At 48.2% G+C, this 22,807-nt stretch overlaps 2 protein-coding genes across 3 annotated transcripts; both read left to right on the top strand.

Annotated features, from left to right (window-relative positions):
• The first annotated feature begins 1,611 nt into the window (after positions 1-1,611).
• Positions 1,612-4,869, top strand: JAGN1 (jagunal homolog 1). The gene is made up of 2 exons (XM_058726103.1): positions 1,612-1,852; positions 3,929-4,869. The coding sequence occupies exons 1-2, from the start codon at positions 1,764-1,766 to the stop codon at positions 4,389-4,391; spliced, it is 552 nt and encodes a 183-aa protein (XP_058582086.1). The 5' UTR covers positions 1,612-1,763; the 3' UTR covers positions 4,392-4,869.
• Positions 4,870-10,972: 6,103 nt separating this feature from the next.
• IL17RE (interleukin 17 receptor E) lies at positions 10,973-22,167 on the top strand. 2 transcript variants are annotated; one of them, XM_058726078.1, is made up of 17 exons: positions 10,973-11,025; positions 11,249-11,420; positions 11,765-11,780; positions 12,351-12,473; positions 13,106-13,203; positions 13,451-13,610; positions 13,705-13,844; positions 14,737-14,805; positions 15,706-15,772; positions 17,007-17,182; positions 17,264-17,311; positions 17,394-17,439; positions 17,609-17,757; positions 19,722-19,790; positions 20,288-20,339; positions 20,423-20,521; positions 21,037-22,167. In XM_058726078.1, exons 2-17 carry the CDS (start codon positions 11,292-11,294, stop codon positions 21,630-21,632), a joined length of 2,037 nt encoding a protein of 678 aa, XP_058582061.1. In that variant the 5' UTR covers positions 10,973-11,025; positions 11,249-11,291; the 3' UTR covers positions 21,633-22,167. The 2 variants fall into 2 exon arrangements, with proteins under 2 accessions (XP_058582061.1, XP_058582060.1); XM_058726077.1 differs by lacking the exons at positions 10,973-11,025; positions 11,249-11,420; positions 11,765-11,780 and having other exon boundaries at positions 12,326-12,473; positions 13,427-13,610.
• The last annotated feature ends 640 nt before the right edge of the window (positions 22,168-22,807 follow it).

Below are 22,807 nucleotides of genomic sequence, written 5' to 3'. Positions count from 1 at the left end.
TCTTCAATTCTATGAAGGCTAAGACAGGTGTGGAAGCTTCAGAAGAAAAGTGTGAAGCTAGCAGAGGTTGGTTCATGAGGCTTAAGGAATCTCTGTAACATAAAAGTGCAAGGTAAAGCAGCAGGTAGAAGCTGCAGCAAGTTATCCAAAAGATCTAGTTGAGATAATTAATTAAGGTGGCTATGCTAAGCAACAGATTTTCAATGTAGATGAAACAGCTTTCTATTAGAAGAAGATGCCATCTAGGACTTTTATAGCTGGAGAGAAGTCAGTGCCTGGCATCAAAGCTTCAAAGGACAGGCTGCGTCTCTTGTTAGGGGCTAATGTAGGTGGTGACTTTAAGTTGAAGTCAGCGCTCACTTACCATCCCAAAAGTTCCAGGACCCTTAAAAATTATACTGAATCTATTGACTGTGCTCTATAAATGGAACAACAAATCCTGGATGATAACATGGATGTTTGTAATGTGCTTTACTGAATATTTTAAGCTGGTTGAGACCTACTGCTCAGAAAAAAATTCCTTTCAAAATATTACTACTCAGGGCGCCTGGGTGGATCAGTTGGTTGGATTTCTGATTCTTGGTTTCAGCTTAGGTCATAGGGATCAAACCCTATGTCAAGCTCTGTTCTGTTAGTGAGAGACTGCTTGGGATTCTCTCTCTCCTTCCCCCCCCCACCCCACCCCCATGCTCACTCTCTCTCAAAATAAACATTTTTTTCTAAATGTTACTGCTCATTGACAATGCTCATTCAAGAACTCTGCTAGAGATGTATAAGGAGATAAATGTTTTCATGCCTGTTGCATCCATTCTGCAGCCCTTGGATTGAGTGGTCATTTCAACTTTCAAGTCTTACTATTTAAGAAACACAATTTTCTGGAGCATCTGGGTGGCTCAGCCTGTTAAGCATGCAACTTTGGCACAGGTCATGATGTCATGGTTTGTGAGATGGAGCCCTGCATCTGGCTCTCTGCTGTCTAGACAGAGCCTGCTTTAGATCCTCCCTCTCTCTCTGCCCCTCCCCCGCTCATGCTCTCTCCAAAATAAACATTAAAAAAAGACACGATTTTCTTTTTCTTTCATAGCCTTCACATTTAAAAAAATACAATCTAGTTATCTTATAGTATATCCTTAAATTTAATCTATCATCTCTTCATGATTAGATTCAGATTAAGTATTTTTGCCAGAAAGATCACAGAAGTGATGCTGTGTTCTCAATGTAACAGGATGTCAGTTTGTCTTATTACTGTTCAAGTTAACTTTACTTGGTTAAGGGGTACACCCCAGGTTTTTCCACTATAAAGTTACCATTTTCTCTTTGCAATGATTAAGTAATCTATGTGTCAATGATGTGTGCTTTTGGGACAGTTTCAGAACCTTTTTAAAGTATCATTTCCCCATCTGTGAAGTGGAGACATTGCTGTCTTAAACTCATATTAGAGTTTAAAAGGTGAACGTGTTTGATAATCTAGAAGATACGATGCAGAAAGATGGCAAAAAGACGCCTTCCGTGCCGCTTAACTGCTTCCGCACTCTAAAAGGGCAGAGTCAGGATCGGGCCTGGTCCAGAGAGCGTGCGCGTGCGCGAGGACGTGACCACAGAGTCGGTCCTCCTGACACAGAGAGGCCGGAAGTTGTCCCCACAGAAACGCGCGGCTGTTAGGGTGGCGAGTGAAGGCTGTGGTAACCGGGTGTTTAGGGTTCTTGGCCCGGTAGTTGCGGCGAGGGTCGGTGTAAGGGGCTCCGGGATTTGGGGCGGGGAAAATGGCATCTCGGGCAGGCCCGCGAGCGGCCGGTACCGACGGCAGCGACTTTCAGCACCGGGAGCGCGTCGCCATGCACTACCAGATGAGGTATGAAAGTGAGGTTGGAAGCACGGAGCCCTTCTCTCCAGCCGGAACCCGTAGGGCTTGGGAGGAGGTGCCGGCCGGCCTCGGGGTCTTACTTCCACCCCGCATCCCGCCAGTGCGCACCTGCCAAGTCCCCTCCTCCCATGTTGGCCTAGGGCCTGTCCCCAGTTTCGGGAAGCCCCACTGCTGCCATAAACGCCACCCCGTGATCTTCCCTTTGCCTTGGGAGGGTCCAGTCCCTACCCTCTAGGCTCCTGAGTCTTCCGACGCTGGCTCCTGTGACCTCGGAAACCCAATTTTTAATTGAACTTCAGTTTCCTTATCTGTGAAGGGAAAAGTAATCTATTTAGGTTTTGGTGAACAATTTAGTGAGCTAGTAATTCGTGTAGAGAGTCTGTCCAATACATGGTAGCTGTTGTATTTCGGGCCGTTTTGGGGAATGTGGACCATAGAGTCCACCCTTTACTTGCCTGGAATGAATTTTATGAACATTCCCCTGTAAGGGGTATTTCTACATTCGTTTATTCAACAAATCTTTATTGAGTTTCTACCCATCAGGCATTGTGCTAGGCACTGAGGATACAGTAATAAGCAAAAACAGATCTGGTCTTTGTATGCATGTTATACCTTCAACAAAAAAGTTTCTTTTAAAAAAGACAAAATTGGGGGCGCCTGGGTGGCTCAGTCGGTTAAGCGTCCGACTTCAGCTCAGGTCACGATCTCACGGTCCGTGAGTTCGAGCCCCGCGTCGGGCTCTGGGCTGATGGCTCAGAGCCTGGAGCCTACTTCCGATTCTGTGTCTCCCTCTCTCTCTGCCCCTGCCCCGTTCATGCTCTGTCTCTCTCTGCCTCAAAAATAAATAAACGTTAAAAAAACAAAAATTAACAATAAAAAAGACAAAATTGGTCCCTGCCTTCATGGAGCACGAAGTCTACAGGTGACTGATTTTTTTACCCCTACCTCTCCACATTTTCTTTTTTTTTTAAATTTATTTTTGGGACAGAGAGAGACAGAGCATGAACGGGGGAGGGGCAGAGAGAGAGGGAGACACAGAATCAGAAACAGGCTCCAGGCTCCGAGCCATCAGCCCAGAGCCTGACGCGGGGCTCGAACTCACGGACCGCGAGATCGTGACCTGGCTGAAGTCGGACGCTTAACCGACTGCGCCACCCAGGCGCCCCATCTCCACATTTTCTATAATGAATACTTTTAAAATAAAAACTTGGAAAAATTGATTTTCTTTCCTTAAATCCATCAAACTCTCCCAGAATGTTTTTCACATCCTTCCAGAGTTTTGAAGAATGACAAGCTTTTTGGACTTTACTTTCATTGTTAATCCTTGGACCCTGCCCAAGAGATATCACAACCCGAACCAGTGTTTTGATGACTGTTCAGAGCAGAAACTGCCCTCAGGGGTGTGAAGAGGACACATTTAGGACCTGAGAGAATTAGAAGAATAAGAGAAATATGTGTGCTTCCTTTGGATATAAAATCTATTCTAGCTGGGGAAATAATGAGCAGCCTGAGTTGATTTCCTCACTGCCAGTATCTCCTTCTTCTAGGCTATATTCCTGTGGTGCAGTCAAAATCATCTCTCTGAATACACAGCTCTGAGTTACTCTTTTGCCTTTTATGTGACTCATAGTCTTTGCAACTTCATATCCTGCTACTCCCCTTCCCACTGCAAAGTATTCCTGCTGCACCACCTGCTTTCCTGGAACACAGTGCTAATGTCTTTTTGCCTGCATGCTATTACCTCTTAATGGTATGTGCAGCTCCACCCACCCTTCAGAGCTCAAATATCACTCTCCTCCAGCGCCCCTTCTCAGACATCCCATCCTAAGCTGGACTGATTACTCCTTCCTGTGATCTCATATATCTTGCAATATATATTTACTAGACCTCTTCCACTTCATTTTCCTATTATTTTTTCTTTTGTTCCTGTTCCCCAAGCCTCCAGGCAGGGGCTGTATCTTACTCATGTTTGTATCCCAGTGTTCCGTTATAGTTGCCTGGCATATAGTTGGTGGTCAGAAAATTTTGAATGAAAGGTACTTCTTCCTCTGCTCTACCCCACAGTGTGACCCTCAAGTATGAAATCAAGAAGCTGATCTACGTGCATCTGGTCATATGGCTGCTGCTGGTTGCCAAGATGAGTGTGGGACACCTGAGGCTATTGTCGCATGACCAGGTGGCCATGCCCTATCAGTGGGAATATCCGTATTTGCTGAGCATTGTGCCCTCTCTCTTGGGCCTCTTCTCCTTCCCTCGAAACAACATTAGCTACCTGGTGCTCTCCATGATCAGCATGGGGCTCTTTTCCATAGCTCCTCTCATTTATGGCAGCATGGAGATGTTCCCCGCTGCACAGCAGCTCTACCGCCATGGAAAGGCTTACCGCTTCCTCTTTGGTTTTTCTGCCGTCTCTGTCATGTACCTGGTGTTGGTGCTGGCAGTCCAAGTGCATGCCTGGCAGTTATACTACAGCAAGAAGCTCCTAGACTCTTGGTTCACCAGCACACAGGAGAAGAAGCGTAAATGAAGCCTGCCTGATGGACTGCTCTGTGGGGTTGAAGCCTGGGCCTTCCATTGAGTGGAGTGAGAAGTAGAGGAGCTGCTCTGAAATCTTTGGTGATTTTGGCAGCTGTGATGTTGGCAGCTAGTGCAAACGCAGTCCACGTTCTGGAAAGCCCCTCCTGTTGCCATCAGCTAAGGTGGCAAAACTATATTTAACTTATTCCTGGTTGGCTGGAACTGGGTGATCAACAACTGTAGAACAAACTTGTTGAAGTTGAAGCCCTTCTGGGGTTTTCTTTAAGACCGAGCCTTATTCTTGCCTCTTGGTCATTCTCTCCACTTTCATCAATTACCCCTTAGCCACCAAGACTGAAGGAGATAGGGAATAAATCAAATTCTACTTCAATCTATAGGTTGTGGGGCAGGAAACATTTGCGAGGCTTCCCCTGCAGGCTGTGGCATTTTAATGAAAAGAACTTCAATAAAGTTAGAACTGCCTTGTCCACCCTGTGCCTTGTGTTGGGATTTGACAGAGTGTGAAAGGTATGTTGCTTGAGTGGCCTTAGGCCCTAGGAGGTAGGTAGTTTCCTGAGAAACCTGGAAGTAGCCATAGAGAAGTGAAGTGGCATAGGGAACATAAGTCATAGTAGCAGCCCTGCAACTGATTACCAGAAACTACCATGGGCCGTACATTTAATCTCTCCACCTGTAAAATGGTCCAGTCTCATTTATCCTGCTTGGGTTATGGGTTCTTTTGGTTGGATATTCATGTTTATCATTCACTGTTAACAGATCGTCAGTTATGTGTCTAATAATATATTATGGCATCCAAAAGATTTTTAAAGTATCCCTGCATGTAAGGGAGCTTGCAATCTGGGTGAAGCATGATATACATGTGAAACAACTAATGAGCACGGGATCTGATGGCATGGAACAGATAAGTTAAAAATGGAAATGGGAAAGAGACCTGTGAACTAAAGGCTCTTTTCACACCTAAAAGTCTGACATACAGTAAATATTTATTGCAGGAAAGATGTGTGTCCCTTTGTTCTTGTCCACTTGACTTTATTATCGTCTCTGGATGATGTTCAGGTCTCTAATGGCAGATCTCTGCCCTCTCCAGAGTTCTAGTCATCTTTTTAACTCATTCTTTTATTCCATAAACATTAGGTATACACTCTCTCACTCTTAGATACTGGTAGTACTTCTGCAAAAGCTTTTTCTCTACATGTTCTGATTGTTGTCTCAAACTCAGCGTGTACCAAACTTAGCTCCTTGTCTTCCACCTCATACCCACACCTCTTCCTGCATCCCTGTGGTGCAAGCAAGTACACCAAGAGCACAGCTCTAGATCATCATCAAGTCTACGCTGTGCCACTATTTTTTGAACAATCAAAATACTTCCATCTCTTGACATTCCCAAGATGTGATTCCAGTGTACCAGTCTTGCATTATCTCCCAATACTCTCACGCAGTCTTTCTTGGTCAGTACAACCTCATGAGTCCTCATAATTGCTTTCATGTTTTCCCAGTTTGCTTAAATATTTCCCCTTTATACCTTCATATGCCTTTATTGCCTATCCTTCAAGATTCAGTTTATATGGTAATTCTGGAGCCTTCTGGTTGCTTCAATTTGAGGAGTAAAGGGTTCTTTCTTTGAATCCACATGGCATTTTTATTTTACCTCTTATTGACAGAATTACTTGTTTACATGTCTTTTCCTCACCCCTTGCTCAGTACCTGACACATAGTGTGTACTCTGTTGAATGAAGTAACTTGACCTACTATAGAGTGAAGTCAGGATGTATTGCACAGAGGAAAAAATTAGACTGCGGCAGGAGTAGAATTTGGAGAGTGAAGGAAAGCAGATGGAAATGTGTGGGTAATGGAATTATGTGCATCAGGCACAAATTGATTATTTTCAAAGAATTGGGATGCAAATAAAAACTCTGAAAACTTTCAAAAATAAATAATGTTAAAATTTTCTCTGATTATTGGAATGATATTTTATAGTCTTAGAGTGCTTTTGAAGACCTATTATGGAAATAGCTGTGAATGGGGGAAAAAGCCATTTGGTTTATTTTTGTTTTCTGCTTGTTGGGTTATTGGGAATCTGCTTTTCCAGTCATTTTTTTTCCTGCCTCAAGGTTGTAGCATTCCCCAAACAAGATCCCCTTTGAAAGAGATCTTGAGTTAGTGGGAAGAACACTATATTGGATGGTGGAAGATGGGTTCAAGTACCAGCACACCTAGTCCTATGGCTAGGATCGACACTGCATATTTCACAGGATTGTTTTGAAGACAAATGAAGTATTATGAAGATGTTTTGTGAACTATGTAACAGTATATAAATGTAAGGAACGGTAATTCCCTAATGTTTGCACATCTAGAATATAGGCATTGGAGGGACCCTTAGCATCTGGTCCATGAGAAAGGCAGTGTGGTGTAGTGGAGTGAACAGTTTCTGATATTAGATTGACTTAGGTTGGAATTCTACCTTTTGCCTTGAGCAAGATACTTGAGTCTCTGATTTTGATCTGACACGTGGGAATCATAGTAGCTACTGGGATTGTGAGGATTAAATAAAATACATAGCAGGTGCTTAATAAATATCCAGATCCCTTTCCTTGAAGAGCATTGTTAACTTCCCTTTCTCACACTGGGGGTCCCTACCTCCTCTGTTAGGCGTAATTTCTTGCCTTGGAATTCTAGAGGTTGATCCCTTCTGGAACAGCAGAAATGAGGAAGGGACACTTGTCCACTCTTGGTTTACATTTGTCTAATGGGTTGGCCCCTCTTGTCCAAGGTGTCCTAACAGTAGTAGGCACAGTTGCCCCAACAGACTTTAAGAATCAGCCATTACAGAAAGAGCCTGGAGGTGCTGCTGCATGGTCTGACCAGAGTCCATATAAGAGTAAGGCTCAAGAAAAACAGCTGTCCACGGCCCCCACAGTGTACTCTGTCTCTGAGCATGTTCATGGGCCTGCCAAGACTTCCTCAGCTGCTGGTTTGGTCCCCAAGTAAAGGTTATTAGAGCATGAAGTCTGGGGTCCGCTCCTTCAGACACAAACCACAGATGAGGCAGGCTCAGCCATCTTGCAAGAGGACAGGGCCTCTGTGCTACAGTTGGCTTTTACTCTAGTTGGCTACCTCTTGTTTCCAGCCGGTTACTCCTGTGTTGACACTTGCCAAACAATCTCTGCTCATCTGGAAGTCTGACCACTAATTCACTGTCATAAGACCTGTTCTTTCCAAATCCTTCCTTCACATTGTTAACCCTACTAACTACATCACATTGCTAAATCTAGTATTTCCATGGACCATAGGGCCCAGAAACCCTCTGACTTCCCACAGATCTCCCCAAGCAGTGTGTTCTGGCAGAAAGAGCCAGAAAGATAGGGTGGTGAGTCCCAGCTCTCCATTTTTTTTTTTTTTTAAATTTTTTTTTTTCAACGTTTTTTATTTATTTTTGGGACAGAGAGAGACAGAGCATGAACGGGGAAGGGGCAGAGAGAGAGGGAGACACAGAATCGGAAACAGGCTCCAGGCTCCGAGCCATCAACCCAGAGCCTGACGCGGGGCTCGAACTCACGGACCGCGAGATCGTGACCTGGTTGAAGTCGGACGCTTAACCGACTGCGCCACCCAGGCGCCCCATCCATTTTTTTTTTTTTATAATGTATTTTATTTTTTATTTTTGGGACAGAGAGAGACAGAGCATGAACGGGTGAGGGGCAGAGAGAGAGGGAGACACAGAATCGGAAACAGGCTCCAGGCTCCGAGCCATCAGCCCAGAGCCTGACACGGGGCTCGAACTCACGGACCGCGAGATCGTGACCTGGCTGAAGTCGGACGCTTAACCGACTGCGCCACCCAGGCGCCCCGCCAGCTCTCCATTTTTGTATTTGGGCAAATTACTTAATCTTCCTAGTGTTTTCCGGTCAGTAAAATGGTTTAATAAGACTGACCTCAAGGCTTGTAGTACTCATAAAATGAGATAATGGCCCAGAGCCTGATAGTAAGAGTTTAGCAAATCTTGAACTGATTCCCTACTCTTTCCCAGGATGTGTTGGAACTCACCTTCTGTGCTTTTTACTTTAAATCATTTTTGGAACAGACTTTTCAGTCAATAGGCAAACTAGCAGACAATAAATAAAACACACCTTCTTTTCTCTCTTCTGTCTTTCTTACTCATCTTTATTCTTTTTCCTTTTCTAGGTGCTCGTGTTCTTCCCTTTCTATTCTTTTTTCCCTTTGTATGTGTGAATGTGGGTCCTTTTGTTTCTTTTCTGCTTCTCCTACCATACTTCAGCCAGGGTCAGGGAGAAATTAAGGAAATATTTTCACTGTGACAGAGCAGAAGATATAAGAGGTTAAGAAAGAAAAGTATTCTAGAATAGAACCAAGTCTCTTACTTTATGCCCTTAGCGTTAGAAATTGCATTAGTTATGTAGATCTAAACCACTTTGGTTTTGGTAAAAATTGAGGGGGAAAACTACTTAACCTATCCTTAGTATGGCCGGACCACATTTTTCTTCCTTCATATCTTAACTAATCGGATTTTTAAATTTATTTTTGTTTAAATATTATTTTGTTGTTTATTTTTGAGAGGGCGCAAGTGGGGGAGGGGCAGAGAGAGAGGGAGACAGAATCTGAAGCCAGCTCCAGGCTCCGAGATGTCAGCACAGAGCCCAACAAGGGACTCAAATTCTTGAACTGTGAGATCATGACCTGAGCCGAAGTTGGATGCTTAACCAACTGAGCCACCCAGGTGCCCCTTAACTAATCTGTTTTTGCAGTGATGGGCTCCAAGGCCAAAAAACAGATCTTTGCCATGCAAACTCTTTTAGGTTCCCAGGAGCAGAGGGAGATGAGGCAGTGGGAAGAGAGACTACAGGATGGTAGAAAATGAGATGAACTGTGGGAGGCTGGCAGAATTGGAGCTCCCTTATGAAGTGTTCTCTCTTTTTTTTTTTTTTTTAATTCTTTTTACTGTTTATTTTTTTTAAATTTTTTTCAACGTTTTTTTATTTATTTTTGGGACAGAGAGAGACAGAGCATGAACGGGGGAGGGGCAGAGAGAGAGGGAGACACAGAATCGGAAACAGGCTCCAGGCTCCGAGACATCAGCCCAGAGCCTGACGCGGGGCTCGAACTCACGGACCGCGAGATCGTGACCTGGCTGAAGTCGGACGCTTAACCGACTGCGCCACCCAGGCGCCCCATTTACTGTTTATTTTTGAGAGAGAGAGAGACAGAGTGTGAGCAGGGGAGGGACAGAGAGAGAGGGAGACACACAATCGGAAACAGGCTCCAGGCGCTGAGCTGTCAGCACAGAGCCCGACGCAGGGCTTGAACCCACAAACTGCGAGATCATGACCCGAGCCGAAGTCGGGCGCTTAACCGACTGAGCCACCCAGGCGCCCCTGAAATGTTTTTTATGAAATGAAAAGAATAATTATCACTTACCTCTCTCATAAAGTGATTAGGAGGATCAAATATGAAAGTGCTTGTGAAATGTGAAGCAGATAAATTGCTACTTAAATGTATCATTTATATTTATTCAACTACAAAACACCTATTTCTCTTTTTTTTTAAGTTTATTCATTTTTGAGAGAGAGAGGAAAAAAAACCCAAACAAACAGGGGAGGGACAGAGAGAAAGGGAAAGAGAGAATCCCAAGCAGGCTCTGCACTTCGAGTGCAGAGCCTGACACAGGACTGGAACGCACAAAGGCAAGACTATGACCTGAGCCAAAATCAAGAGTCAACTGACTGAGCTGCCTAGGAACGCCCAAAGCACGTATTTCTTGACATCCACTGCTGTGCATTGGAGAACTTAACTAATAGGAAAGGGTCCTTATCTTCTGAGGAACTCAAAAGTTAGAGGGTATTTTTAGGATAATGAGTACAATGGGTCTTCAGACTGTGGACCTGAAGACTCAGAATTGGCCTAAAGAAGGTTATAGTCAGGCTACAATCTCAAGATGACTTAACCCTGTAGGTGTGCCCCAAACTTGCTTTCTATGTGTGTCACCAAAATGAGGACTAAAGCAGTTCAAATGCTCCATGAGCAGGAGGAAGCTGTGGGATGATAGGGAGGGTCCCCACAAAGCCTGGAGCCTCGTCAGCATCAGAAACCACAGAAAACCAGGTCAGTGCATGGGGCCTGCTCCCTCAGCTCCAGGGCTCAGCTATGAGTTCTGGGGCTTCCTGAACAGACAGTACTGGTTAGAGGATCCTTGAAGCTGGAGGTCCCTTTGGCTTGGAGCCCTTTGCCCAGAAGAGCTGGGTGGAGAGAGGAAGCTAGGCTATAGTCCTGAGGGTCACCCAGGTAGGGAGCAGGAGGAGTATGGGAGCATGTGCAATTTATATGCATCCTGTAATGACTTTTTGTTGTTCTGTTCAACTCTAAGTGGTGCCTTGGTCACCATTGTCTCCAGGCCCCATTGCAGAACAGTGCTTAATAGCTCTATTAATTCTCTAAGTGAGGGGATGTAGCATGTCTCCAAGGAAGCTCCCAAGTCCAAGAGCGGTAGTGGGCGGGTGTTGCGGCAGTAGGAGGGGTTAAGAAATAGGTACAGCCCTCCATCCTCCTAACCCTGTGCTGGCCTCTTTCCTGTTATTTCTCTGCAGGAGCAGGAGCCCCTTGCCCTCCAGGTGGGGGCAGTAGGATTTGGGGCAGGGGGCGGGGGGGGGGGGGGGGCGTGAGCAAGCGTCCCTCAGTCCCTCCGCTAGGGGAAGGAATGTGGCCTGGCTGGCTGGTTAGGATCTAGGATCGAGGAGGAGCTTTGGGGCAGGGCGGGGCAGTGGCAGGCTGAGGCGAGGGCTCCTGCTCCCTGCACTCTCTGCTACTGAACAACAAGTCCCTGCCATCCTTCAGGCTGTGCAGCCATGTTCTGGGGGCTCTGACCCCACGGAAGTCCATGGGGAGCCCCAGACTGGCGGCCCTGCTCCTGCCTCTCCTGCTGCTCATTGGCCTCTCTGCCTCCTCTGGGATTGGCTGCCCCTATCTTCTGCACTGGAGCACCCACTGTCTGCTGGCCTCCCACATGGTAAGATACCCCCACTGCCCAGTGGGGACAGCTGCCTGCCACAGGCTGGTAAAGGTCCCCACTCTTCGGCCTGTCCTCTCCTGCCTCCCAAGTCCCTGTGCCCTGGTGACAGCCCCATTGTGTCGTTTATATGGTCTCAAAGGGGTAGCCAAGGTTCTGGTGTGCTGAGGGCCTGGGCAGGGTTGAGCTAGAAAGAAAAGATCTAGAGTGGATGGGCTATTAGCTTATGGACCTTAGAATTAGGTGATTTGAACCAAAGACCCCAGGGAGAATGCCCCCCCATGGGAATCTCTACTAATAATTCTTCTCTCTTTTCTTACCCTTACTGGGCCCTGTGCCTTCAGGAAGATGCACTCACTGGTGAGTCTCATTCCCTGCCCTGATTCTCTTCTTTGTCCCTTTTGTTCCAGATCCCTAATGAGCTAGTCATTTTTGTTCCCAAATTGGGAAGTAGCATAACAAGGAAAAATCACGGGGTTTAGAATCAAGACAAGCCTGGATTTGCATTGCAGTTCCACCACATACTCCACATGTGGCTGCAAGCAGTGCCCTTAGTCCCTCTGACTCTCCATTTCTGAGGGGTAGAGCAGTGCGGTAGAAATGATGGTACCATGAAAACTGTTGCCCCTGGGCTGAGGGGAGGATTAAATGAGAGACAGGATAATCTCTCTCCCTTAACTGATCCCTCATTCCTGTCGGAGATACAACACTCCTTCATATCTTATGGTACATTCTGGTTTACAAATCATTTTCCCACATATTATCTTACTTGATCTTGACAACAGTCCTACTTTATGAATGAGGAAGCTGAGGCTTAGAGAGATCTGTCACTTGCTCAAAGCCACACATCTCAGTCTCAAGTGCAACTTGTCTGAGGCAAGAGGGACCTTCTTGGACCCTATCATTTGATTTTCTTATCATCCTTCCCAGGAGGGTCTGCTCATATTCCTTGCCATACCCAGTTGGCCCTTCCTGTGTCTCTAAAGTCCTGGTGTGCTCAGCTCTGGCTCCCCACCTGCTATTTACACCTGCATCTGATGTCAAATCTTTCAGGTATGAGAAATAGCTCTTTGGGCCCTTCTCAGTGGAGATGGGAATTAGGAGCATTGGCAGGGGGCAGGGGGCAGGGGTGCGGCAGTCTGAGGAAAGTGGGACTTATCATCCTGAACAGATGTCTGTCCTATTGTCAACCTCAACAGAGACAGGTCATCCTAAAATAGCATAGCATGACTGATATTCATGGGTTCACTTTTATCATTTTGTGAAGGTGTTTCTCCTTTCCACTGGTACCAATTCTTGGCATTAAAATGTTTTAGTTCTGTGAGTTTCCTATTATTACCTTCTATTCACAAAGTAAGATCTTTCTTAATTCAAGTCTGTATTTTAATTGCCTAGCTTAGTGCCTGGCACATACTAAATGCCCAGACAGTGTTTAACAATTGGCAGCTTCTAATTTTTCATTGCTGTAAATAATGCTACAGTGGACATCTTTGCATATATATAGCTTTTTCTCTACCTAAGGAATTAATCCTTTTTTGACTATATCATAATTTTTAGGACTAAAGAAGCTTGATATCATTACCCTCCATGATCTCAAATGACTTCCTGCCTAACATCAGGCCACACTTCCAGGTAGGGGAGGGGCAGTGAAGGGCTGGATAGTCAATGTGTCCTTTCCTGTGCAGACCTCCAGGGGGGCTGGATCCACTTCCTGGTGCAGAAATACAAAAAGTCATACAAGTTCCGGTTCTGTAGGAGACACAAGATGCCAGCATCTGCTCAGGTACTCCCCCTGCCAGTTCCAGCCCTGCCTTATACCCCATAGCCCTTTCCTTTCTGGACTTTCATTTTGTTCTCTAGCCACATGAGAGATAGAGAACATGGTGATGAAGTAGACTATTCTGTCTGTTACACAGTTAGGGAAACTGAGGTCTAAAAGTTGAGCAACTTGCCTGTGGTACCCCAGGTTCCAGAAGCAGTAATAGAAGCCTGATTCCTGGCCTAAGGCCAACCCTGTTCTCTGCCTACAGAGGAAGCTGCTGAATAGCTGTTGCCTGTCTGAGAAGGGTCATCACATTGCTGTCCCCTTCCCAGACATCTCTCACAAGGGATCACGCTCTAAAAGGACCCAACCTTCATATGCAAAGGCAATGGAAGGTCTCCCCAGGCCCAGCTCACAAAGGCATGGAGGTAGGCATGGGGTATGACCAGAGATGGGTGCAGCCAAGTAATGGTGACTGCGCTAAGGCCAAGAGACAAGACTACCAGTTCTCCTTCTCCCCAGGGCCCGAGTTCTCCTTTGAATTGCTGCCTGAGGCACGGGCTATTCGAGTGACCATTCCCCTGGGACCCAAGGTCAGTGTGCGTCTTTGTCACCAGTGGGCACTAGAATGCGAGGAGCTGAGCAGTCCCTTCGGGGCCCAGGTATGGAGTGTTGTCTCCCTTTGAAAAACCAGATCACACAGCACTGCAGCAAAAAGGACCTCTCTGTTGTACACATGGGGAGACTGAGGCCCAGAGAGGGACAGTAATTGTTTATGACCTTACTACATTTCTGAAGTGCCTAGCATTAAGCCTTCTTTGGATTAGACAGAAAATGCAGAAGGGAAAGGGCAGACAGAGAGACCTGGAGCAGCCATGAACGCCTAGCAGAGAAATGAATATGGCATTTATCCCCAGTGAGAAGACCGTTAATGAGATTCAGGTTGCACTAAGAAGGCTTTTCAATCCGCCCCGCCCCCCCCCCCCCCCCCCCCCCCGCCAGGAAGTGGTCACATCTGTCTTGGTACCCTTCCATCTCCTTCCTTTTGTTGCTGCCCCTCAGAGAATGAGATGTTCCCCATTCACTCAACCTGGGCCCTGATACCCCACTTGAACCTCCAGTTGTTGTGGATGCCCTTGTATGCACTTGGTATCATTTGCAGGGAATGAGGCTATACCTCTGATTCCCTCAGCTCTCTTCATTTATAAAAACAAAGATCATTTTAGATGCTGGCATTTAATTAATCAAGTTAATGCTTCTAGCACCTACCTGGCATAGAGTAGGGTCTCTAGAAATGTATAATCCTTTCCCTATTTCCTCCCTTTCCCCACTCCATATATTGAGATACCCAGAGCAAATAGACTACAGAGCAGGGACCTCCCTCCTCCCTGAGAGGAAGTTTCTTGGTGAAAGAAATAACTCGCCTATAAGAAAAAAAATAACTCTCCTATAAGAGGACCTTGGCCAAGGTCCCAGCTTCCTGCTGCCCTTGTCCAGGGTGCCTAAACTCTTTTGGCAGGCACCTCTTCACTCCTTTTGCTGCTTTGTCAACAGAAAATTGTGTCTGGGGGCCATGCTGTAGACCTGCCTTATGAATTCTTTCTGCCGTGTCTGTGCATAGAGGTGAGCAGAGGAGAATGTATGGGTTGTCCATGGCTCCAGTCCTAGGACTCCTAGAGGCACAGTTGGTCAAGCATATCTCCAGTAAGTCAGGCCTTAAAAAGACTGGGTATTGATGAGATGCTTGGGAAGACTGCTACCAACTTGACTGTGAGCCACACACTGGGTCAGAGATGGAAGTGTCCTGCTAAACATGGGACATTTTGGGGGGTGATTCCAACTTAGTCCTACCCAAACCCAGCTTTCCCTGGTTCAGACTGGCCTCATCCCACAGAGACAGAATACACAGTTGCCTTCGCTGTGTGTTCTGAAGAGTCACAGTGGAGGCACATGTGGCCACTGCAAGGTTTCATGTGGCTCCAAAAGTCTTGTCCCCATAAGCTCTCCATAGCAGCTCTCCAATCCTTATGAAGCTGAGGTGCCTGGTGTTAAGACTTATTTGAACTAAACAGAAAATTCAGGGGACCTTGTTAACCAGGAGGAGACAAAAGGGAAGGTTCAGGCAGATACCTGAGGCAGAAAGCAACAGCCAGGGTGTTTGGGCAGTCCAGGGGAAGGGGTCCACACAGGGCACCGGACACCTTGGGAATCACTGAGGGCAGAAGCCAGGGAAGCCAAAAGTGGAGGAACATGGACCTCTCCTCTTTTTGGGGAGGATAGGTTCTGCTCTCCAGGGAGAAGAGGACTCAACCCCAGCCCCATACTTACTGGTGTTGCTCCTGTACTCTGGTCACACACCACTTACCCTTGCCCATACGCTGCCCTGCTTCCCCTCATCCATGCTCTGCCAGTTCAGGCAGCTTGCATCAGGGAAGGGTCAAGCCAGAATGAGTTTCAGATGTGAGTGATACAGGAAAAGCCATTCCTATGACCTTCCCTGACTGCTCTCCCCTGTCCCCGCAGGCATCCTACCTGCAAGAGGACACTGTGAGGTGCAAAAAATGCCCCTTCCAGAACTGGCCTGAAGCCTGTAAGTGCTGTACATATGCACTCTTGTGTATTCACAGCCTCTCTCTCTCTCTTACACACACACACACACACACACACACACACACACACACACACACACTTTGCACCTATGCTGTGGAGGAAGCCCCAGAAGCCATGCAGGCACTTTCCGTGGAGTTGGTGGGGGAAAAGGGCTATCACATCTACCAATCAGCCTGCCAATATATCAGTATTGAACATTGTACTAGGCACTGTGAGAGGTTCAGAAATATGAGACCCAGCAGGTGGTGTTCTAAGAGGATGGACCAGAAATCTTGGGGTCACATCCCACTTATTCTTCTCTGAGTCTCAGTTTCTTCGTCAGTAAAGTAGTGATACCTTCCCTGCCTTACTTTCCAACTGTTGAGGAAATGAATCTTGAATTCAATATTTATGTGAAAGTGGTTGGTGATGTCTAAAATGCTGTATATATGTTATTATCCTAAAATTAAAGAGATAGGACCCTGAAACATAATAAATGAGAAGCACAAAGCAGCCTACAGTCCAAGCCATTGTTATAATTAAGGATTAGGCTGTAGATCATGAACTCAGGAAAGGGAGAATCCCATGCAGGCTGTCTGAGCAGAGAAGGTCTCTTATAGAAGATGACACCTGAGGTGGGCTCAAAAAATGGGAAGGATTTTATTTTTTTAAATGTTTATTTATTTTTAATAGAGAAAGAGAGAACAAGTAGGGGAGGTGCAAAGAGAGAGGGAGACAGAGGATTCGAAGCAGTCTCCATGCTGACAGCAGAGAGCTGAATGTAGGGCTTGGACTCACAAACCATGAGACCACAACTGAGCCAAAGTTGGATGCTCAACCAACTGATGCTCACCCAAGCAGGATCCCCATGGGCAGGATGTCAAAAGGAAATCCGTGGGCAGGATTTCAAAAGGAGAATAGGGAGGGGAACATTCCTGGTTCTAAGAGGAACCTAAGCAAAAATATATGGATTTTGAGTTTGGGAGCAGCAGGGAGCTGGCCAGAATGGAGGCACAGGAAGGAGAGGAGACAGTTTAAGTAGAAAAGGTCATAAAAGGTCTGGAGAAGGCGTGCTCATTTATTGGGTACCTAGACATTCCAGCAACTCTGCTGGCTGTCTTCAAAAAGTCATCCCCTGCTGCTCTGGGGATTGGGGTGCAAAGCGAGGCTGAGGCTGAAGCAGGGCCTAGGCCTCCCCAGGCCTCACTCTCTGCCCCTGCCTGCCGCCTACCCAGATGGCTCGGACTTCTGGAAGTCAGTGCACTTTACTGACTACAGCCAGCACAGTCAGATGGTCATGGCTCTAACACTCCGCTGCCCACTGAAGCTGGAGGCCTCCCTCTGCCAGAGGCAGGGCTGGCACACCCTCTGTGAAGACCTCCCCAATGCCACGGCTCGAGAGTCACAGGGGGTGAGACAGGCCTGCCCAGGACTCCCAGGACCCTGGGGCCCAGGGCTCTGCTCCCTGACTAACTCCCTTCTCCTACCACAGTGGTATGTTTTGGAGGGAGTAGACTTGCACCCCCAGCTCTGCTTCAAGGTACAAGCATGGGTGACAGGGGATGGGGAAGGGTATGGGTGGTGCCTAGAGCTTGCTGACTTGCCATTCTTGGATTTCTCAGTTCTCTTTTGGAAATAGCAGCCACGTTGAATGCCCCCGCGGGACTGGTGAGCCAATAAATGACCCTTTTGGGACCCCCTTCCACCACTTAACCCTTACCCAACTGTGACCAAGCCAGACTCTAGCCCTGCCCTGACTTCTCTATCAACCACAACCCAGCTCCAACCATTCCTACAAACAGAATGTCTTGTATTATGCTCTTTCCCACCCTGGCAGCCCCATCCTGGAATGTGAGCATGGATACCCAGGCCCAGCAGCTGGTCCTTCACTTCTCCTCGAGGATGCACGCCACCTTCAGTGCTGCCTGGAGCCATCCAGGCTTGGGGCAGGACAGCTTGGTGCCCCCTGTGTATAGCATTAGCCAGGTATGGCCTAGTAGCCAGGGTTTGTCCCCCACCCCCACCCAAGGTCGTGTTGCTAGGAGCACAACAGGTGGAGGCAAGCAAATCTCTGACTTACATCATGTGATTATTTGTTTACTTGATCAGCCTTTGTTGGCTGGTTTCTCTGCCAGTCAGCAGGGTCTTTAATGGGGCAGTGTCTAATCCATTTAGTTTCTGAACTTACAGGGAATAAACAGAGGCAAGAGGCTGACCCTCTTACATCCAGCTGTCTTCTGACCCGGTCAGTCTGCCACATTTTATACCAATGCCCTCTCTGGAAACCCCTGTCCTCTTCCCCTGTGTTCCTGCTTGCCTCCACAAGGCACTTGGCAGAAGTTCCCTGACTGTCTTGGGAGACAGAGTCCCTGGAAGCTAAAGTCCTTTTTGCAGAATACTGTAAACCACTGACAGATTTAACTCTATTATGTGAACTGAGAACAGTTTGACTAGCAGACTTTCTTCTGTGGATCTAAAATAAAAACCATAATAAAATATATCCCCCAAACCATAGCACCAATCTGACTAAGCATGGTCAGCTTTTTCCAATTCTTTCTTAAATGCTCACTTGCAGCTTGGTTACTTGTTTTGAATTTTTTTTTTTTTAACATTTATTTATTTTTGAGACAGAGAGAGACAGAGCATGAACGGGGGAGGGTCAGAGAGAGAGGGAGACACAGAATCGGAAGCAGGCTCCAGGCTCTGAGCCATCAGCCCAGAGCCCGACGCGGGGCTCGAACTCCCAGACTGTGAGATCGTGACCTGAGCTGAAGTCGGACGCTTAACCGACTGAGCCACCCAGGCGCCCCTGGTTCCTTGTTTTGTATTCTATGAGGGCTCCCAGGCAGACAGATGGTAGCAAATGTTTAAGATTTAACACCAAGCCATGCTTAAGATTTAAGACAAAGTCACATGGGATAACCTAAGATTGAGTGCTAAAGCCATGGACTCATCTCTCTCTGTGAGCTGGGGAAAGAGCACCTTCACTGAGTTCAGCCATGGTTTGAGAGTCACTGTGTCAGCATCTGCTGACATCTGGCTGGAGAATGGGGTCTAGGACAGAGGTGGTACAGGGGTTGGAGGTGGAGAGAGTTTCCAAAAGATGGAGACTCTGGTCAACTCCCTAACCAACACCCAGAATGTAGAGTGGAGTCATACCCTGTCTGTAAACAGATGGCAATCAATTCTGTCCAGTTTAACATGTATTTATTACATCCCTTCTCTGTATCTACTCTGTATTAGACTCTGGGAGCTACAAGAAAAGTATTTTACACAGTCTCTGCCCCTAAGGAGTTCAGTACTAAATGAATACACACTACACTGTGGAAGATAGAGGGTGTTCACATGCACACTCACATGTGATGCTCTCAATAACCTGGTAAAATAAAGATTACTAGTCCTCATATATAAAGAAACTGAGGGTCAGGGAGAGAGGTAACCTATCTCCATGCAAAGATCACACAGCTAGGAACCACAAAGGCAAGAGTTAAGCCTGACTTTTTAAAATTGTGGTCTTCTGACTTTACAACTTAGGTTCTCTCCCATGAACAAGCCATCCCCTCAGACATGTGGGACAGAGAAGGGAGGCAGGGTATAATTAGCCTCCTTGGTTTGTGAGCTTCTGGAGGACAGAGATGACATCTGTGTCTTCTTTCCTCAGGGCTTGACACAGAGTAGGCACCCATAGTATGTTTGTTGATGAATGCCTGATCGCCTGATTAATATGTATCTGTTCAGTGGTTCAGATCCAGGAATGATCACAGAAGGATCTGAGAATGAAGCAGGGGGAAGACTTTTTTGTCAGCAGTGGCACTTGGCCTTAAGCCTGGGTAGGATTTGGGTGGGGGTAGAGGGGAGTAGAAAGGAGGAAGAGCATGGGCTAAGACTCAGACTGGACAGAGCTAGATGTGACTCTATGGGGATAGTCATTCTGTTCTTTGTTCCCACAGACTCAGGGGTCAAGCCCAGTGACGCTAGACCTTATCATTCCCTTCCTGAAGCCAGGGAGCTGTGTCCTGGTAAGGAATCTTACCCTCACTCTGCACATTCCCCCTTAGCATCTACTCTTCAGGGGGCACATGGGGCAAATGCAGTCTGCAAAAATGTTTGGTTTGGCCAACATGGTGTTTGAAATTGGAATTAGTTGCCACCATTTAAATATTGGAGAGTTCATATTTTAAAAAGCTGATTTCTGGCTTCTCCTCGAAAATCAGAAAACCTGGTACTGTGTCCACATTCAGGCATGGTGACAATGGGCTTGAGCTCAGTGGCATCTGATTACTTCATTCAGGGCCTGTGCACTCCTGGTCCTCATGGACACCCTGGCCAACTTTGAGTTTATTTTTTGAGTTTGCCACTCTTGACCTGTTGTGTGCCCAGCCAGGGCTGGACCAAACACACCCTGTGCTGGAGACATTCCCTATCCAGGGGAACTCCCCTTCTATCCCCATTCAACTTCCCCTGGGAGGAGGGGCCACCCTGGCTTACAGGGATGGGGGGGGCTCTGTGCCTTCAGGTGTGGAGGTCAGATGTTCAATTTTCCTGGAAGCACCTTTTGTGTCCGGATGGTGAGTTCTTGGGAGAGTGGGGTGGGGTAAGAAGGAGGATGGGCACTGAGGACCCTGGCTTGGCCTCACGCTGCTTGACTCAGTCTCTCATAGACACCTGGGGCTCTTGATCCTGGCACTGCTGGCACTCACCACCCTCTCGGGCATTGTTCTGGTCCTCACTCGCCGGCGCCCACTGTCAGGTAAGTACACTCGGGAGTAACCTGAGGATTCAGATCTGCACAACGTCTAGGCTGGTTGCCCCCCACCCTTCCCCTGCTTAGATTCCCTTCTTGGATAGTCAGGTCCGTGCTGCTGCACCAAGCTCTCTGCTACCCAGGGTGGGGAGCCTCAGGCCCCCTAGTGGTCAGGAATGGTTAAGGCAGAACAAAGGTCCCTCTGTGCAGGTGGTTACTGTTAAGAGTCTCTGCGCACGAGACTATTGGGGCGGAAATCCAGCTTGCTCTGCACCTGCCAAACCTGGCACCTAGACTTGGCCCCTTCTAGGGAGCTTTCATCTTATTAGCCCAAAGGCACAGTATAGGCTAAAGTTGCCTTGGGTACCCATCCACAGCGTAGATAAGGAACTAGGTTCCTACATCATACTAGTTCCTAGGCACCCTATGATGTAGCCCCAAGGCGGGGAGTGGGGGAGGGGAAGTGCTGGGGTGTCTCTTACCCCCCACCCCCGACCTTGTTCATCTGCTCCCGCCCCCAGGCCCGAGCCACGCGCGGCCGGTGTTGCTGCTGCACGCGGCGGAGTCAGAGGCGCAGCTGCGCCTGGTGGGAGCACTGGCTGAACTGCTTCGGGCAGCGCTGGGCGGCGGGTGCGACGTGATCGTGGACCTGTGGGAGGCTACGCGCGTAGCGCGCGTGGGCCCGCTGCCGTGGCTGTGGGCGGCGCGGGCGCGCGTGGCGCAGGAGCAGGGCACCGTGCTGCTGCTGTGGAGCAGAGCCGACCCCAGTCTGGCCGGTGGTCCGGATCCCGGCGCAGCGCCCCTGCGCGCCCTGCTCCGCGCGGCCCCGCGCCCGCTGCTGCTGCTCGCTTACTTCAGTCGCCTCTGTGCCAAGGGCGACATTCCCCCGCCACTGCGCGCCCTGCCACGCTACCGCCTGCTGCGCGACCTGCCGCGGCTGCTGCAGGCGTTAGATGCAATACCTTCCACCGAAGCCGCCAGCTGGGGCCGCCTCGGGGCTCGTCCGTGCCTGCAGGGTCGCCTGGAGCTGTGCCGGCGGCTGGAACGGGAGGCCGCCAAATTTTGCCAACTGAGGCTGAGCAGAGACAGGCCTAGGGGTACTGGCTGGAACCCCTGAATGAGCCTTCTACCCTTGAATCTTTGGGGTGCCACCTCGGGACTACTGGCCAAAAATCCTTACGCTGTCTGCCAACCTGGGAGCAGAGCACCTCCCTCACTGTCCCAGCCCCTTCCCCACGTGTGCCTGGCTTCTTCCTTAGGATTACCCTTTCAGAACCAGCAGGGAGAGTTGGTCTTTACTGAGGGCTCCACCGACCCCAGTCCTGTGGGGGTGGGGGAATCTTCCCACTTCTCTTCAAAATTCCGGAAAGAGTATTTTGCACATGAACCAGTCCAGGCTGTAGAGGTTGTGGGACAGGGATAGAGGAGGCAGGAACTATGGCAGTTCTGAGTGAGGGGTGACTTCAGGGGGTGGGAGAAATTCCCTTTCTGAGCCAGGATACTGCTTTCCCAGACTGGAGCCTAGCCCAGAGGAGGATGGAGGGAGAGAGAGAGCCTGATCAGGGAAAGAGGTTTCAGCCTTGAGTGGCCAGGACACAGGTGTGACTAAGATCAAGAAAAATAAATAAAGGTGAATATAATGGATAAGCTAAGAGACACAATGTGCTTCTCTACTGTGCTCAGGATGCTGAGTTGGAGGGAGGGTCAGCACAGCCCTGCCTGGGGGTTGTTATGCATCAGTTTGTGGGCCCAAACCCTGCGTGTCCACACCTACAACCACATACTCCACATTCTCACAAGCAATGCCTCTGAAAAGGCAAAGGAGGACCTGGAAATTCTCACTGTGAACAGGTTCAGGAAGGTCCATTTGTCGTGTAGCCAGCCCATGACAACAGCACAAATGGGGCCCCCTGTCTGCCTGGCTCTGAGTTCCTTTCCTCCATACCACACTTGAGCAGAGGCCAGGAAGTGGTGAAAAGCCCACTTTCTGGTGCTCTTTGTCCCTGCCTTTAGAGCTCCTGTCCCACAAAGGGTCACTAAGTACCAGGGAGTACGTGAGAAGGGACCTGGAGTGCCCAGTATGAGGAGATTCAATAGGCACCAAAATCCCAGATTCACGTGGCAAGTGGAAATGCCCTAAGATTGCCCAGGCCCTCTTCCTTAGGGACTCCCAGGGTGAGTAAGAGCTCCCTTACTCAGCTGTGACTCTTCAGGGGCCCCTCCCAGCTAGGTGTCAGAGGAGGAGGAGGAGGAGGGGGAGGAGGAGGAGGAGGAGAGGGAAAGAAGGAGGTG

Source organism: Neofelis nebulosa, chromosome 4, assembly GCF_028018385.1.
Source record: "Neofelis nebulosa isolate mNeoNeb1 chromosome 4, mNeoNeb1.pri, whole genome shotgun sequence".
NCBI lineage: Eukaryota > Metazoa > Chordata > Mammalia > Carnivora > Felidae > Neofelis > Neofelis nebulosa.
Note: the sequence above shows the minus strand (reverse complement) of the source record. Positions and strands in the feature narration are given on the sequence as shown.

Coding starts and splice junctions, on each gene's coding strand:
- IL17RE (XM_058726078.1), top strand. CDS start 11,292: ATGGGGAGCCCCAGACTGGCGGCCCTGCTCCTGCCTCTCCTGCTGCTC. Junction 20,340..20,422: donor GCACCTTTTGTGTCCGGATG/GTGAGTTCTTGG, acceptor TGCTTGACTCAG/TCTCTCATAGACACCTGGGG. Junction 20,522..21,036: donor TCGCCGGCGCCCACTGTCAG/GTAAGTACACTC, acceptor TCCCGCCCCCAG/GCCCGAGCCACGCGCGGCCG.
- JAGN1 (XM_058726103.1), top strand. CDS start 1,764: ATGGCATCTCGGGCAGGCCCGCGAGCGGCCGGTACCGACGGCAGCGAC. Junction 1,853..3,928: donor GCCATGCACTACCAGATGAG/GTATGAAAGTGA, acceptor TCTACCCCACAG/TGTGACCCTCAAGTATGAAA.